The sequence below is a fragment of the Schistocerca piceifrons genome, chromosome 3, assembly GCF_021461385.2.
Source record: "Schistocerca piceifrons isolate TAMUIC-IGC-003096 chromosome 3, iqSchPice1.1, whole genome shotgun sequence".
Lineage (NCBI taxonomy): Eukaryota > Metazoa > Arthropoda > Insecta > Orthoptera > Acrididae > Schistocerca > Schistocerca piceifrons.
The window spans coordinates 222,036,805-222,052,076 of NC_060140.1; the positions used below are offsets into that span (position 1 = coordinate 222,036,805).

The 15,272-nt window shown below is 42.8% G+C and overlaps 1 protein-coding gene across 1 annotated transcript in view; it reads right to left on the reverse strand.

The window, feature by feature from the left end:
• LOC124788531 (proton channel OtopLc-like) overlaps positions 1–15,272 on the reverse strand; it is a 132,927-nt gene that overhangs the window by 84,166 nt on the left and 33,489 nt on the right. The window contains exons 6-7 of the mRNA XM_047255802.1: positions 10,937–11,004; positions 223–383 (exon numbers count right to left, since the gene is read on the reverse strand). Coding sequence (XP_047111758.1) covers positions 223–383; positions 10,937–11,004 — 229 coding nt within the window. The remainder of the gene's footprint in view (positions 1–222; positions 384–10,936; positions 11,005–15,272) is intronic.

Below are 15,272 nucleotides of genomic sequence, written 5' to 3' on the forward strand. Positions count from 1 at the left end.
TGAAAAAGTGTCACTGAAATTGCAACAGTGAACTAGAAATAAAAAGTTAGAGCCGGTGAGTGTACCCACAGGAATGAGAATAGCAACATGCAAAAGAAAAACGCTACGAATTTAAGCACCAACCTAATATAATTGACACTTCAGTAAGTAGGAATAGTTACACATTACAGAATTGTTATGGTCAACAACATTATGTTACGCCTGTCGGCCGGGGCCACGCACCTTGCTGTTCATGAAGATGAACTGCATCTGTAGTAGAGTCAACAGCATTCGCGCGGCGGGCGTCACGGCCTGTAGAACGTTGGCGCAGTCGGTGTCGTCGTTCAGCTCGAAGAACTGGCCGAACTCCAGCCCCGAGTACACCATGCTGCCGATGCCGAACGCTGCGGACAGGGGCAGCAGCTTATCAGTGTCTGCACGTCAGGTGCCGTCATCATTGTGCTAAGGCAACCGCCCACCATAACAGTGGCAGAGCGGTAATAACGAATGAACACTGCACTCTCCAAATGAGAAAGCTATACTACTATATAAAGATAAGTCGTAGTTTAACATTCTTACCAAAAGTCTCGAAATGTACTAGACAGATTTACATCAGATTTCTATATGATACTCTAATAAACGACAGACATAGTCTACATACACTACTAGCCATTAAAATTGCTACATCAAGAAGAAATGCAGATGATAAACGGGTATTCATTGGACAAATATATTATACTAGAACTGACATGTGATTACATTTTCACGCAATTTGGGAGCATAGATCCTGAGAAATCAGTATCCAGAACAACCACCTCTGGCCGTAATAACGGCCTTGATACACCTGAGCATGGAGTCAAACAGAGCTTGGATAGGGTGTACAGCTACAGCTGCCCATGCAGCTTCAACACGATACCACAGTTCATCAAGAGTAGTGACTGGCGTATTGTGACGAGCCAGTTGCTCAGCCACCATTGACCAGACGTTTTCAATTGGTGAGAGATCTGGAGAATGTGCTGGCCAGGGCAGCAGTCGAACATGTTCTGTATCCAGATGGGCCCGTACAGGACCTCCAACATGCGGTCGTGCATTATCCTGCTGAAATTTTGGGTTTCGCAGGGGTCGAATGAAGGGTAGAGCCACGGGTGGTAACAGATCTGAAATGTAACGTCCACTGTTCAAAGTGCCGTCAATGCGAACAAGAGGTGGCCGAGACGTGTAACCAATGGTACCCCATACTATCACGCCGGGTGATACGCCAGTATGGCGATGACGAATACACACTTCCAATGTGCGTTCACCGCGATGTCGCCAAACATTGATGCGACCATCATGATGCTATAAACAGAACCTGGATACATCCGAAAAAATGACGTTTTGCCATTCGTGCACCCAGGTTCGTCGTTGAGTACACCATCGCAGGCGCTCCTGTCTGTGATGCAGCATCAAGGGTAACCGCAGCCATGGGCTCCGAGGTGATAGTCCATGCTGCTGCAAACGTCGTCGAACTGTTCGTGCAGATGGTTGTTGTTTTGCAAACGTCCCCATCTGTTGTCTCAGTGATTGAGACGTGGCTGTACGATCCGTTACAGCCATGCGGATAAGACGCCTGTCATCTCGACTGCTAGTGATACGAGGCAGTTGGAATCCAGGACGGCCTTCCATATTACCCTCCTGAACCCACCGTTTCCATATTCTGCTAACAGTCATTGGATCTCGACCAAAGTGAGCAGCAATGTCGCGATACGATAAACCGGAATCGCGATAGCCTACAATCAGGCCTCTATCAAAGTCGGAAACGTGATGGAACGCATTTCTCTTGCTTACACGAGGCATCACAACAATGTTTCACTAGGCAACGCCGGTCAACTGCTGTTTGTGTATGAGAAATCTGTTGGAAACTTTCCTCATGTCAGCACGTTGTAGGCGCCAACCTTGTGTGAAAGCTCTGAAAAGCTAATTATTTGCATGTCACAGCATCTTCTTCCTGTCGGTTAAATTTCGCGTCTGTAGCACATCTTCGTGGTGTAGCAATTTTAATGGCCAGTTGTGTATTTTTTTAATATACATAAGTGTCCAGGGAAATGTAAACACTCTTTTATAGTCAATATTAATAGAACAAAGTGACATACTGTCACAGTTCTTTCACAGGGGAGGTTTATTTTATGTTTTCGAAGTGTCACCCATTAGAAGCTAAACAACATCGTTGGCGCCGAACTGTTGACCGAACTACAGAGTGATAGTCGGACAGGACGCCTCGATGGTTTCCCATGGCTCGTTCAATTTAGCTGGCTTCTGTTGATAAACTTCACTTTTCAGGGTCCCCTATAGACAGAAGTCAAGAGACGTAAGGTCAGCAGACAGTGGTGTGTACTCAACAGCCCCTCTTCGGCGTATCCATCGTCCAGGTAGATTTTCATTAAAGTAGGCTTTGAAATCTGTTTGGTAGTGAGGCGGAGCGCCATCCTGTTACAGGTAACATATTTCATTTCCAAAGATCTTTCGGATGGCAGGTAAAATCCACATTTGCAGCATATGAAGATACACCTCACCAGTTATGGTACCTTCAGGAAACCAGTACACACAGCTGTGGCGGTTTGCAGTACCGCTCAATTTGAGCAGTGCCTCGTCAGACTAGATAACCACCCCGCAAACCGTTCATTCTCACGAAACATCCCTTCAAACTACTCGCGTTACTCTATCCTTCGATCCGGGTCGTCCTCGTTCACAGCGTGCAGCTTTGCAGCCTTCAGGATTCGTCGTACGCTTCACTGGCTTACCCGCTCTCACGTGCATCCTGCTTCACAGATTTTTGAAGTGACCTAGTAAAACGTTGCATCACAGCAGCTCTGGAACCTGGATTTGTTGACGTTTTTGGTCGGCCAGACCTTTCCTTACGCACATCCTGAATAGTACCGTTGGCTTCAAATGAATGCGAAATTCGATAAATTGTTGTACGTGTTGGTGCCTGAGTTCTGTACACATTACGCTATTGCCGTTGTACCTCCATCATGTTTTCGTACTTCTGGTGCCGCTTAAATATGACCTAGCGTTGCTCAAACTACAATCCTTCTTCATTCATTGTTGCATTGTCATCTGCTGGAAAACGCGCGTCATGTTAAGAAAACAATGGACTACGCTACCGCGCAAAATTGCAACGATATATTACATAGTTCCAAAGATATTAACTATCAAGGAGTGTCTATATTTTCCTGGACCTCTCTCTGTATGCTTTATAAATATATATATATATATATATATATATATATATATATATATATATATATATAGAATCTCTACTATTATAGTAAGAGAAGTCAATGTTTAACGTTATTAGCAAACATCTCGAAAAGTTCTTTACCGATCTGCTTAAACTTCATTTAACTATGTTTCACCTTACCATCCTGAGCCAGCCCTTTGCTCTATTTCGCTTTAAGAATAAGAAAAAGTTACACAGGGTGTAACGGTTGTAAATACAGATATTTCGGTTGTGATTGACGACGGTGCACTGAAAAACATTACTTCAGTGTTTACGCCATTTGCGGAATAATAATTATAGCTATTAAAAGTTGTAAGTTTTTAGGTTGCTTGTATCTCCAAGTACATTTGGCAAGGGCAAACTATTAATGCTTACATTCCCCTGAGTGGGAGGTCAGGTTTTGAAGTGTGGATCTGTGGACGCAAAACGGCTAGCCTATACTGACAGATGTAGTCCACTTATTGGTGCAGTTATGACCATGCAGAGAACATCAGATACTAAATTATGTGATGCGTTTGGGGTAATACTCTTAGATGCAAAGAAAATAACAGCTATCACACTGATGTGTGTACGTATTAAGGTACCACACATAAAAATATCTGCACTGATACCTATTACGCCATATGCACACTGACAGAAAAACATGGGTACGCCAAAAAATAATTAATATAGAGCAATGAAATTTCGAGAATGTATTTGTCTAGGTAATATTTGAGTGATTAACACTGCAAGATCACAAGTTAATGTCAGCGCGAGATAAGCCACTGAAAATGTATAATTTTGGTGCATTAACAACCAGTTTCACCGCCAGAATCTTAAATACGAGCGTGCAAAAGTTCATGCATTGTGTTGTACAGTTACCGGATTTCAGTTTGAGGGATCGAGTTCCCTGCTGAGCCGTGCATCGACTCGTGCTACACCTTGTGTTTAAATTGCATTGGTTTTCCTTTTCTTCCCCTGACATCTTTGTTTGATATGTTGTCTGTCATAAAGTGGCTGCTTGGTTGTCTTTTCCCTCTGCTATAGGTACCTGCGTTTTTGCTTCCGGGAAACTGCTATGGAGGAAGTGAGATCTTTGACCGGTTGTAACCTCGTGTGGTGGCGCGGGAGTAGGGGCGTTGCACGCAGAGTGAGTCTGATGGACACGGGAGGGCAGTGTGGCTCGCCAGCGCGGACCAGGCGTGGTCGGTTGTACCGAGTCACCACGTGATAGATGTCGTTTGTGTGTAACGAGCGGGTCGAGTTGACGGAAGAGCTCCCCGCGTGTTGGTTGTATACAGAATCGCCCCACGAGTAGTTACTGTTCATTTCTCCCTGGTGGCACGTTAACAAGCTTCTTTAAGTCCTCAGTTTCAACACTGGAGTTTAAAAGGAGACACCTAACATGAAGTAGTGGTCACTACCCGTCAACGCTGCAGAGAAGACGTGAACTCCGGTGACAGAGCGTGTTGTCGCGTGACCGTGGCGTGTTGGGTACACTGGCGACGCGTGTGAGGTCGGATGTGTGGATCCTTGCCATCGGAGGTCGTGTACTGCCTGTTCGAGCATAACTGCAAGTTAAGTTAGTGGAAGGTTTAATCATTAAGTAATAAGTTTGCGTAACCTGCCTTGTGGCCTCCGGCGATCGGGCTTCCTGTCCCCGGCACCGGTGTAATTAAAGACAGTGATCTTCCCTCCTCCTCTCGTTACTGCCCGATGGGAGGTGTAGTTTTGGCAGTTTAGTTGTTTCGCTATTCTGTCGTATGTTATGAGTAAATTCATGCTTCTTGTTGGTTGATCATGTGGTCGCTCATTCAGGACTGTGTTGTGTAATGTTTCCTTGCACGAGGTTAGCTCTAATTCTGTCAGCAAGTTAAGCCATCTTATTACAAGTTTTCGCTAGCTAAAAGTCGGTGCAGTGACCAGCCTGAGAGTGGCAATTGTGTTTACGGGCGTATTTAAATTGGTCAGTATTCCGCCTAACCTGAGCATCCCTGAGTGGGTGATTTGTGGCCGCCTTACACGGGTCCGTCATGTCTGTTATACTCTAATGATATTCCCGGACACTTTTGTTTAAAAACTTTTTAATTCCTCCATTCTTTTATTGCCATTAATAAAGACCTTTGATTTTTTTTAATGGCGGTGTTGGTAGCTTCACTACCTCACCGTACTTTATCAACAAAGTTCTGAATTTACTTTAGTAGCCTGTTTACTAATGTTCTTTAAATTTTTTAAACTGTATTGCTATAAATTACTTCATTGCCGTTAGCGGCGTGTTTTTAAAGGCTGTTATACTTCCAGCTTCTGTGTTTTTTAAAAAAGAATTTTTTAAAAAATTGTGAGATTGCTATAAATTACTTGATTGCCGTTAGCGGCGTGTTTTGAAAGGCTATTATTGCCGTACTGTTAGCTTTTGTGTTTTTGTTTAAAAACATTTTTTTAACTGTTGTATTGCTATAAATGACTTGATTGCCGTTTTTAAAAGAAATTTTTAAACTGTTGCATTGCTGTAAATTACTTGATTGCCGTTATCGGTGTGTTTAAAAGTCTGTTTATGGCCGTACTCTTATTTCTGTAAGATATGAATAAAACATTTGTGTGTGAAAATCTCAACTCCACAGTAAACTACTAGAATTTTGGCCCCGTTTCCCAAATTGTGGTGTGGCTAGTAGTAACCGTAACCACTGTGTGTGTCACCTGCAAATGTAAAATTTTTGTACATTAACAACCAGTGGAACCGCCAGAATCTTAAATACAAGCGTGCAAAAGTTCATGCATTGTGTTGTACAGTTGCTGGATTTCAGATTATGGGATCAAGTTCCATTCCTGTTGCATTCGTTCCGTCAATGCAGGGACGGTTAATTCTGGTTGTGGATGACGCTGGAGTTGTCCGATAACGTCCTATATGTGCTCGGTTGGAGACAGATTTGACGATCAAGAAGCCAGGGCAACATGCCGATATTCTGTAAAGCTTGTTGGGTTAAACAGCGTTATCCCTTTGGTAAACACACCCCCTGGGACGTTGTTCATGAATGGCAGCACAGCAGGCCTAATCACCAGATCGACGTACAAATTTGCAATCAGGGTGCGTGAGATAACTACGGGAGTGCTCCTGCTGTCACACGAAATCGGACCCCAGGCCATAACTTCAGGTGTAGGACCAATGTATCCAGCACGCAGCCAGATTGGTTGCAGGCCCTCAACTGACCACCTTCTAACCAACACACGAGTATCACTGGCACCGAGGCAGCAACAGCCTTTCTTTAGAAAAGACAACTGACCTCCATCAAGCCCTCCAATGACATCTCGCTTGATCTCACAGAAGCCGAATATGACGGTGGTTTTGGGGTCAGTGGAATGCACGCTACAGGGCATCTCGCTCTGAGCTGTCCTTGAAGTAACCGATTCGTAACAGCTCATTGTGTCACTGTGGTGTCAACTACAACTCACAGAGCAGAACTCTGCGCCAGAGCCACTAACATCACGTGGACGTCCGGAGCCCGGTCATCATGCTACAGTACCTCTTGTGATCACCCCTGCCATCAATCACGTACAATGGCTACATTGTAGCCAAGGCTTTCTGCAGTATCGCAGAAGGAACGTCAAACTTCTCGTAGCCCTATCACAGGACCTCGTTCATATTCAGTGATGTGTTGATAATGGCGTCGTTTTCACCTTATAAAGGCATTCTTGACTAACATCAACTCACCACATTCAATCTCAAAGGTAACAAACGCTCACGACTGGTACAGGGTGTAATTAAAAAAAACCTGATTTGCATCCTCATAGTGGTGCTACTAGCGCGACTCTTATGCGAGTGACATGACATTAGAACAGACATCATCTTTCAGATGTAGAAACACGCCTACAAACTTTAATTGAATCCGCACAACTCCTTCTTGGTGCTGCGATTTTTTCCCGTCAGTTTATATATCGTGTGTCTCTCCTAAGAGTCATCAGGTACATCTTCTCAGGTGTTTCGGCGAATGTTTTCTACTTAGTTTTTATGTTGTGTGACTAGGACCAGCCCAAACAATTACTGGACCTCATGTTTTTCGCACGACGCCTTGTGTCGATGAAAGCGTCTGTTTCTTTCCCCTTACAAACAAAATGGTTTTTTTAATCGGAATATTACGTGCCCATTCGACAGAGCGCTCCCATATTATTCTAGTTGTTTCATCGATATGTATTAAGCAAAGCTCGAAGAACAAACAACAATCTAACGCTACTCAGCAGCGTTGCATACTTGGCGGTGCTGCCGCTAAAGGAGTACTAGTTACTATTCAGGTCTTACTGACCCTTTTAATAAATATCGATAAAAAGAATACCGCACTAGAGTAACCTGGGACCGCTCTATCGAATTGGCACGTAAAATTCCACTTTAAAAATAATTTTCTTTGTAACAAACCGACGCTTTCCGTTGACACTGGGCGTCGAATGAAAACCGTGATGAGCGCTATATGTATGGACTGACTCCAGCTACACAGTGCAGAAACGAAATTGAAAATATAGGAACACCAAAGAAAATTCGCCGGATGCCTCGTAGCGGAGACATCATGTATATTTCTTATCCTTAAATACACATTTTTAAACATGTATTGCATGCATAACTATGTGCTGTTTATTTTTCTGCTTCGCAGTCCGTTCGAACAGGAGACAGGAAAATGTACTTATGGCTTATGAGAGGGGAGGAAAAGATGCGTACAGAGGGGGGAGGGGGGGACAGAAAGATATCAGGACGTTTATCCAATTCCTATAGAACTTCAGCAATTGCGAAACCTTGAAACGTTCGCTAAAATTTATGAGGTGTGATTAAAAATTAACGGAAATTTTTTAATTTGCGGACTTTATAGTCCGATTTTCTAAACTTTTTTTGTGACGTATGTTCTTGACGTACAGTACGTTTTCATTTTCGTCTGTTTTGAATATTTAGTTCATTTTTGACAATCGAAAATGTTGTACCTGTTTAGGAGTGCTCGGCGAATTTTTAGCAACGAAAATGAATCTGCGTAAAATTTTGCTTGAGAAATGGAATAAAGTACACCACCGCATTCGAAATGTTGACTGTGGCTTTTAGCGAATCTGCTATGAGTAAGACAAGAGTTTACGAGTGGTATAAACGTTTCAAAGGTGGTCGAGAAGACGCAGAAGACGACAACCTCCCTGGACGTCCTAGCACATCAAGTGGACGTCAGTGTGGAACGAGCAAGGAAAATATTTAAAAAAATTGCCGAATCACCATAAGAGAGGTTGATGATGATGTCCGCATATCCCTTGGCTGATTCCGAGCAATTATTTCTGATGGTTTGAGCATGAAACGTGTAGCAGCAAAGTTTCTTCCGAAACTGTTGCATTTCGACCGCGTATACATTGCTCAGGAACTGTTGAATGAAGTCGACAATAATGCGGCACTTCTAAAGAAGGTTGTAACAGGTGACGAAACATGGGTATAGGAATATGATGGTCGAAACCAACGCAGAATCGCACCATTGCAAACTGCCAGAAAAGCCAAGACCGAACAATTTCGAAAAGTTCGATCACATATAAGGGTTCGCCTCAATGTTTTCTTCGATTACAATGGGGTAGTGTATCTTGCCTTATGATAGTACGATCAATATGGAATACTACCTGGAATTTTGGTAAAGATTTTTGGAATACAGTGATCAATAGATAATTATATTCTAACTAAAGTTCAGTCTTGATCAAAACGTTTATGCCTCAATAACATAGGTGACCGGTTTCGGTTATATTTAATATAACCATCTTCAGACCTGTGAATTAATTTTAGAAAATACCAGAAACCAATCATAAAATAACATGAAAAGTGTCTAATGACGGCAAATTGTAACAAGGTAAAATAAAACTTATTATACACATGGCTTCCTTGGAGGATGGTGGGCGGAGCTCTCCTCAGCTACTACGAAGTCAACTGATGGTTATGAGTGCTGAGCATGAGCTTAAATATGCAGAGGCTCCGCCTACTTCCTCTCACAATACTTCACAACTGCTAATCAGTATTCACAATATTACGCTATCGACAAAGTATTTTAGATATCGAGTCGCCTACATCACAATTGCATCGATATATACCACAATTCCAAGGACTTTTACATCTTTGATTTAACTGACACTGGTAACAGTGTTAAGGTTGCCCATAGAGGGCACAGCTATTACACATCGTAGTTTACCGTTTTTATCTAAAATACAAATAAGTTCTACACATACTAACTACCTCTTAATCAGATATTTTAAATGAATCAATTTTATGTTATTAGTGTATTTCATATTTTTATACTTTGACGATAGCGTCATATTATGAGCTCTGATTAGCAGTTGTGAAGTATTGTGAGAGGAAGTAGGCGGAGCCTCTGCATATTTAAGCTCATGCTCAGCACTCATAACCATCAGTTGACTTCGTAGCATCTGAGGAGAGCTCCTCCTACCATCCCCCAAGGAAGCCATGGGTATAATAAGTTTTATTTTACCTTGTTAAAATTTGTCGTCATTAGGCACTTTTCATATTATTTTAAGATTGGTTTCTAGTATTTTCTAAAATTAATTCACAGGTCTGAAGATGGTTATATTAAATATAACCGAAACCGGTCACCTATGTTATTGAGACATAAGTGTTGTGATCAAGACTGAACTTTAGTTAAAATATAACTACCTGGAAGTTATACGTCTTTTGCGTGAAACAATCCGAAGAAAACACCAGAAGTGAGGCAAAACCACCCTTGGAAATTGCGGCACGATACTGCTCCCGATCGCACCTCAATACTTGATCGTGATATTTTTTATTTCAGTGTTACCAATCTCTGTTGACTAAAAGCACAATTTTTTGCGTGAATAGGGACACTAGACTAAGACTGAGAAAGGACAACACATTTTGCTCATTCATTCTTTCAGGTTGTGTACTCGGTTTAGCCACATTCTCGTAATTCCCATGTCGGTGACAAGTACGAGGGTTATTCCAAAAGTAAGGTCCGATTGATTGCCAAATTGAAACCACAGTGAACATCAGAAATGTTTTACTTGTAACAATTAGCTACACCTTTCAGCTACTTCTCTACGTAGTCGCCGTTCTGACTTAGACTTTTGTCATAGCGTTGTACCAACTTTTCAATAGCCTCATCATAGAAGGCAGCCGCCAGTGCTTTCCGCCAATTCTCCACGCTGGCCTACACCTCGTTGTCTGTGTCAAAATGTTGTCTTCAAAGACAGCGGTTCATGTGACCAGAGATGCGGCTGAGAATTGTCGTGAAGACGAAACAGCACGACAGTTATGTAATGTTGGCTGCATAGCTTCAGGCGAAATTTCTCACCAGGCCCTCGTACTTGGCGGCAGACACTATTTTCTAGACATCTTTACGCACTCACTGCGAGCTCAGAAATGAGAAGAGCGACGTGATGCTAACTGGGGTTATACTAGAGACACTACCCAACACATCTGTGCAAAGCTTTATTGGATTTTCATTGTCGTTTCCATTTCGCGACCGATCGGACCTTACTTTTGGAATAACCCTCGTATATTTCACATGTACTAAGCCTTAATTACGTGTTGTAAAAATGCTGTGCTGATCCGTGCTTTCTGATGCCGGAGCCTATATCACGTAGGCCTATCTTTCAGATGCTTCTAGAGAGACAGAGCATGTTATAGACAACAACCATCAACCACCTGGGGAGGACTGCTGTAGGATAGGAATGAGAAGGCAGCCTTACCGGTGGCGCCCAGTCGCAGGTAGAAGCTGCCGTAGCGCGCCACATGGGCTGCCGACAACGAGCGACGCCTCGCATGCTCGTACTTGTCCTCCGGCTGACCTGCAACACAAACCGCGCCAAGTTTACATTTATACTTCTTTTGTATATAATCCAGACGAGGTGTGGAATCCAAAATGAGATTTTCCCTCTGCAGCGGAGTGTGCGCTGATATGAAACTTCCTGGCAGATTAAAAGGTCCCGAATTCGAGTCTCGGTCCGGCACACAGTTTTAATCTGCCAGGAAGTTAAATATCAGCGCACACTCCGCTGCAGAGTGAAAATCTCATTCTGGAAGCATCCCCCAGGCTGTGGCTAAGCCATGTCTCCGCAATATCATTTCTTTCAGGAGTGCTAGTTCTGCAACGTTTCCAGGACAGCTTCTGTAAAGTTTGGAAGGTAGGAGACGAGGTACTGGCAGAAGTAAAGCTGTGAGGACGGGGCGTGAGTCGTGCTTGGGTAGCTCAGTTGGTAGAGCACTTGCCCGCGAAAGGCAAAGGTCCCGAGTTCGAGTCTCGGTCCGGCACACAGTTTTAATCTGCCAGGAGGTGTGCAATGATTAAACATCCAAGACTGTACAAAATGAACAGTTCCAAGAAAAATAATAACACTGATTTCCGACTGTTTTTGCAAACCAAAGAATTATTCTTATGTTGCTTTTTACTCCCAAACACGATTCTGCACGTCTCTGTCATCATCACTGTGTTATTATCTTATTGAAATATTAATTACTATCAGTTTAGGCTTTGTGGAACAGTCAACTGGTCGGATACCTGGTCATATTTTATTTTGTGACCTTGTCATCAGTCGAAAGATTTTGTGGTTTGCGGGAATAGGCGGGATCAAATTCTATGATTATTTGTGCAAATTCAGCTGCTATTGGATCATAAAATACCTAAGGATGAGTTGTTATTCGTAACATTACAGTCTAGTTTTGGACAAACATAAAAAGAAAATTGTGAAATTAAACTACCCATGTCATTACTTCTGGAATTTTCATTATTACTTATCCTTTTTAACTATGGTATATTTAAATAAACCTTCGAATTCTTGTACAATTTTCTCTTTATTGCTAGTTTCTGTGTAATGTCTCTCCTAAATGTTGTGCTCATGCTCTATTCTAAAGCCACAGGAGAAATGAAGATCCTCTGTCCGATGGTTAACACTATTTCAGTGCAAAGAAATTCGTGAATGGAACAACACGGAAAGCAAGGAAAAGACAAACGCTCACCCATAGTGCACTGATGTGTAATACAAAGAAATGTGTAACACAAAACAGTATTCACAATAGCTTTAGAGTTCTTTGCTTTTTCTAGCAGAAATTCACACACTCACACGCAGCCACACAGACCCCCAAACACAATTTCTCACCTTTCTGTTGAGGCTGATTTGCTGGTAATCAATAGTAAATGCAGACGCAAATGCAATCGAAGGGATGGTTTGTTTGTCGCGGCATCTCAGATAAAATACAAGGCTGCTTCAAAAATCTACCCCTCTTGATACGTAATTTGTCAAACTCACATATGTTCTTAACCTCACATATGATCTTGTGTTATGCGGTATAGCCGGCCGGTGTGGCCAAGCGGTTCTAGGCGGTTCAGTCTGGAACTGTGCGACCGATACGGTCGCAGGTTCGAACCCTGCCTCGGGCATGGATATCTGTGATGTCCTTAGGTCAGTTAGGTTTACGTAGTTCTAAGTTCTAGGGGACTGATGACCTCAGAAGTTAAGTTCCATAGTGCTCAGAGGCATTTGAACCATTTTGTTATGCGGTATATGGATGATACATTTGTGGTGTGGCCACATGGACTAGATATTCTACCTACGTTTCTTCAACAGATGAATTCGCTCTGTCGGAATATAAACTTCATAATGGAAGTGAAAAAAAACACTTTTCTTGATGTTTTGGTACGAAGGAAAGCAGATAGAACTCTGGGACACACTGTCTACCGCAAGCCAACGCATACAGATCTATATCTGCAGGCCACAAGCTGCCATCATCCTGCACAATACGGTAGTGCGTTACGTACGTTATTTCATATGGCACATGTGGTATCTGATCCTGATAGCCTGTCGAGTGAAATACAACATTTGCAGACAGTGATCCGACAAAACGGTTATTCTGAGAGACAGATACTTAATTCATTCAGGCCCAACCGAGTTCAATATATGGAGCATAATAAAGATACGAAGACACACACCACTTTGGCCTTTTTGCCATATTTTGGTGCCATGCCGTCAATAATCGGAGGAGTCCTCGGAAGATATGGAATTAATGTGTTATTCAACCATCTGCGAAAATAGGTTCGGTTAAGGATGATCTTGTCCTCAGGAAATGTGATGTGTACAAGATTCCTTGTCAATGTGGGGCCGCATATGCAGGGTGGTCCATTGATAGTGACCGGGCCAAATATCTTACGAAATAAGCATCAAACGAAAAGCTGCAAAGAACGAAACTCGTCTAACTTGAAGGGGGAAACCAGATGGCGCTATGGTTGGCCCGCTAGATGGCGCTGCCGTAGGTCCAACGGATAAAATCTACGTTTTTTTAAAACAGGAACCTCCATTTTTATTACATATTCGTGTAGTACGTACAGAAATATGAATGTTTTAGTTGGACCACTTTTTTCGCTTTGTGATAGATGGCGCTGTAATAGTCGTAATTTGCTTCGTGATACATTACTCGTGTTAAAATGGACCGTTTACCAATTGCGGAAAAGGTCGATATCGTGTTGATGTATGGTTATTGTGATCAAAATGCCCAACGGGCGTGTTCTATGTATGCTACTCGGTATCCTGGACGACATCATCCGAGTGTCCGGAACGTTCGCCGGATAGTTACGTTATTTAAGCAAACAAGAAGTGTTCAGCCACATGTGGAACGTCAAACACGACCTGCAACAAATGATGATGCCCAAGTAAGTGTTTTAGCTGCTGTCGCGGCTAATCCGCTCATCAGTACCAGACAAATTGCGCGAGAATCTGGAATCTCAAAAACCTCGGTGTTGAGAATGCTACATCAACATCGATTCCACCCGTACCATATTTCTATGCACCAGAAATTGCATGGAGACGAATTTGAACGTCGTGTACAGTTCTGACATGGGGCACAAGAGAAATTACGGGACGACGACAGATTTTTTGCACGCGTTCTATTTAGCGACGAAGTGTCATTCACCAACAGTGGTAACGTAAGCCGGTATAATATGCACTACTGGGCAACGGAAAATCCACGATGGCTGGAGACAAGTGGAACATCAGCGACCTTGGTGGGTTAATGTATGGTGCGGCATTATGGGAGGAAGGATAATTGGCCCCCATTTTATCGATGGCAATCTAAATGGAACAATTTATACTGATTTACCACAAGATGTTTCACTGCATGAGAGAATGGCGATGTACTTCCAACATGATGGAATGTCCGCCACACATTTATTGCACTAATGTGGTAGTTACAGGTAACCACGTTGTAACAGCATGCGTTCTCAGAAATGATAAGTTCACATGTATCACATTGGAACAACCGAAATAAAATGTTCAAACGTACCTACGTTCTGTATTTTAATTTAAAAAACCTACCTATTACCAATTGTTCGTCTAAAATTGTGAGCCATATGTTTGTGACTATTACAGCGCCATCTATCACAAAGCGAAAAAAGTGATCCATCTAAAACATTCATATTTCTTTACGTACTACACGAATATGTAATAAAAATGGTGGTTCCTATTTTAAAAAACGCTGTTGTTATCCGTTTGACCTATGGCAGCACCATCTAGCGGGCCAACCATAGCGCCAACTGGTTTCCCCCTTCAAGCTAGACGAGTTTCGTTCTTTGTAGTTTTTTCGTTTGACGCTTATTTCGTGAGGTATTTGGCCCGGTCACGATAAATGGACCACCCTGTATAGGCCAGATATGTCGCACAGTACAAGAATGCTACGATGAACATCAGCGTCATACACGCCTTCGTCAACCGGAAAAGTCGGCAATTGCGGAAAACTGTCTGAATACAGGACATCGCATGATTTATGAAAAGACGGAGGTCTTATCCCCGGCATGATCTTTCTGGGACTGCGTTATCAAGGAAGCAATACATATCCGTACAGCCAATAATCTCATTAACAGGGATGCAAGATTTCAACTGCGCACAGCCCGGAACCCTGAATTGGCTGCTATTAAATCAAGATTTTTCGATAACAGACCCGTCATAACAAAGTCGTAGTATGGTTTTTTAGTGACTAGCGTCTGGCAGTACCGTTAGTTAACACAACGTACAGCGCACGCGCAGGAGAGGCGCTCTG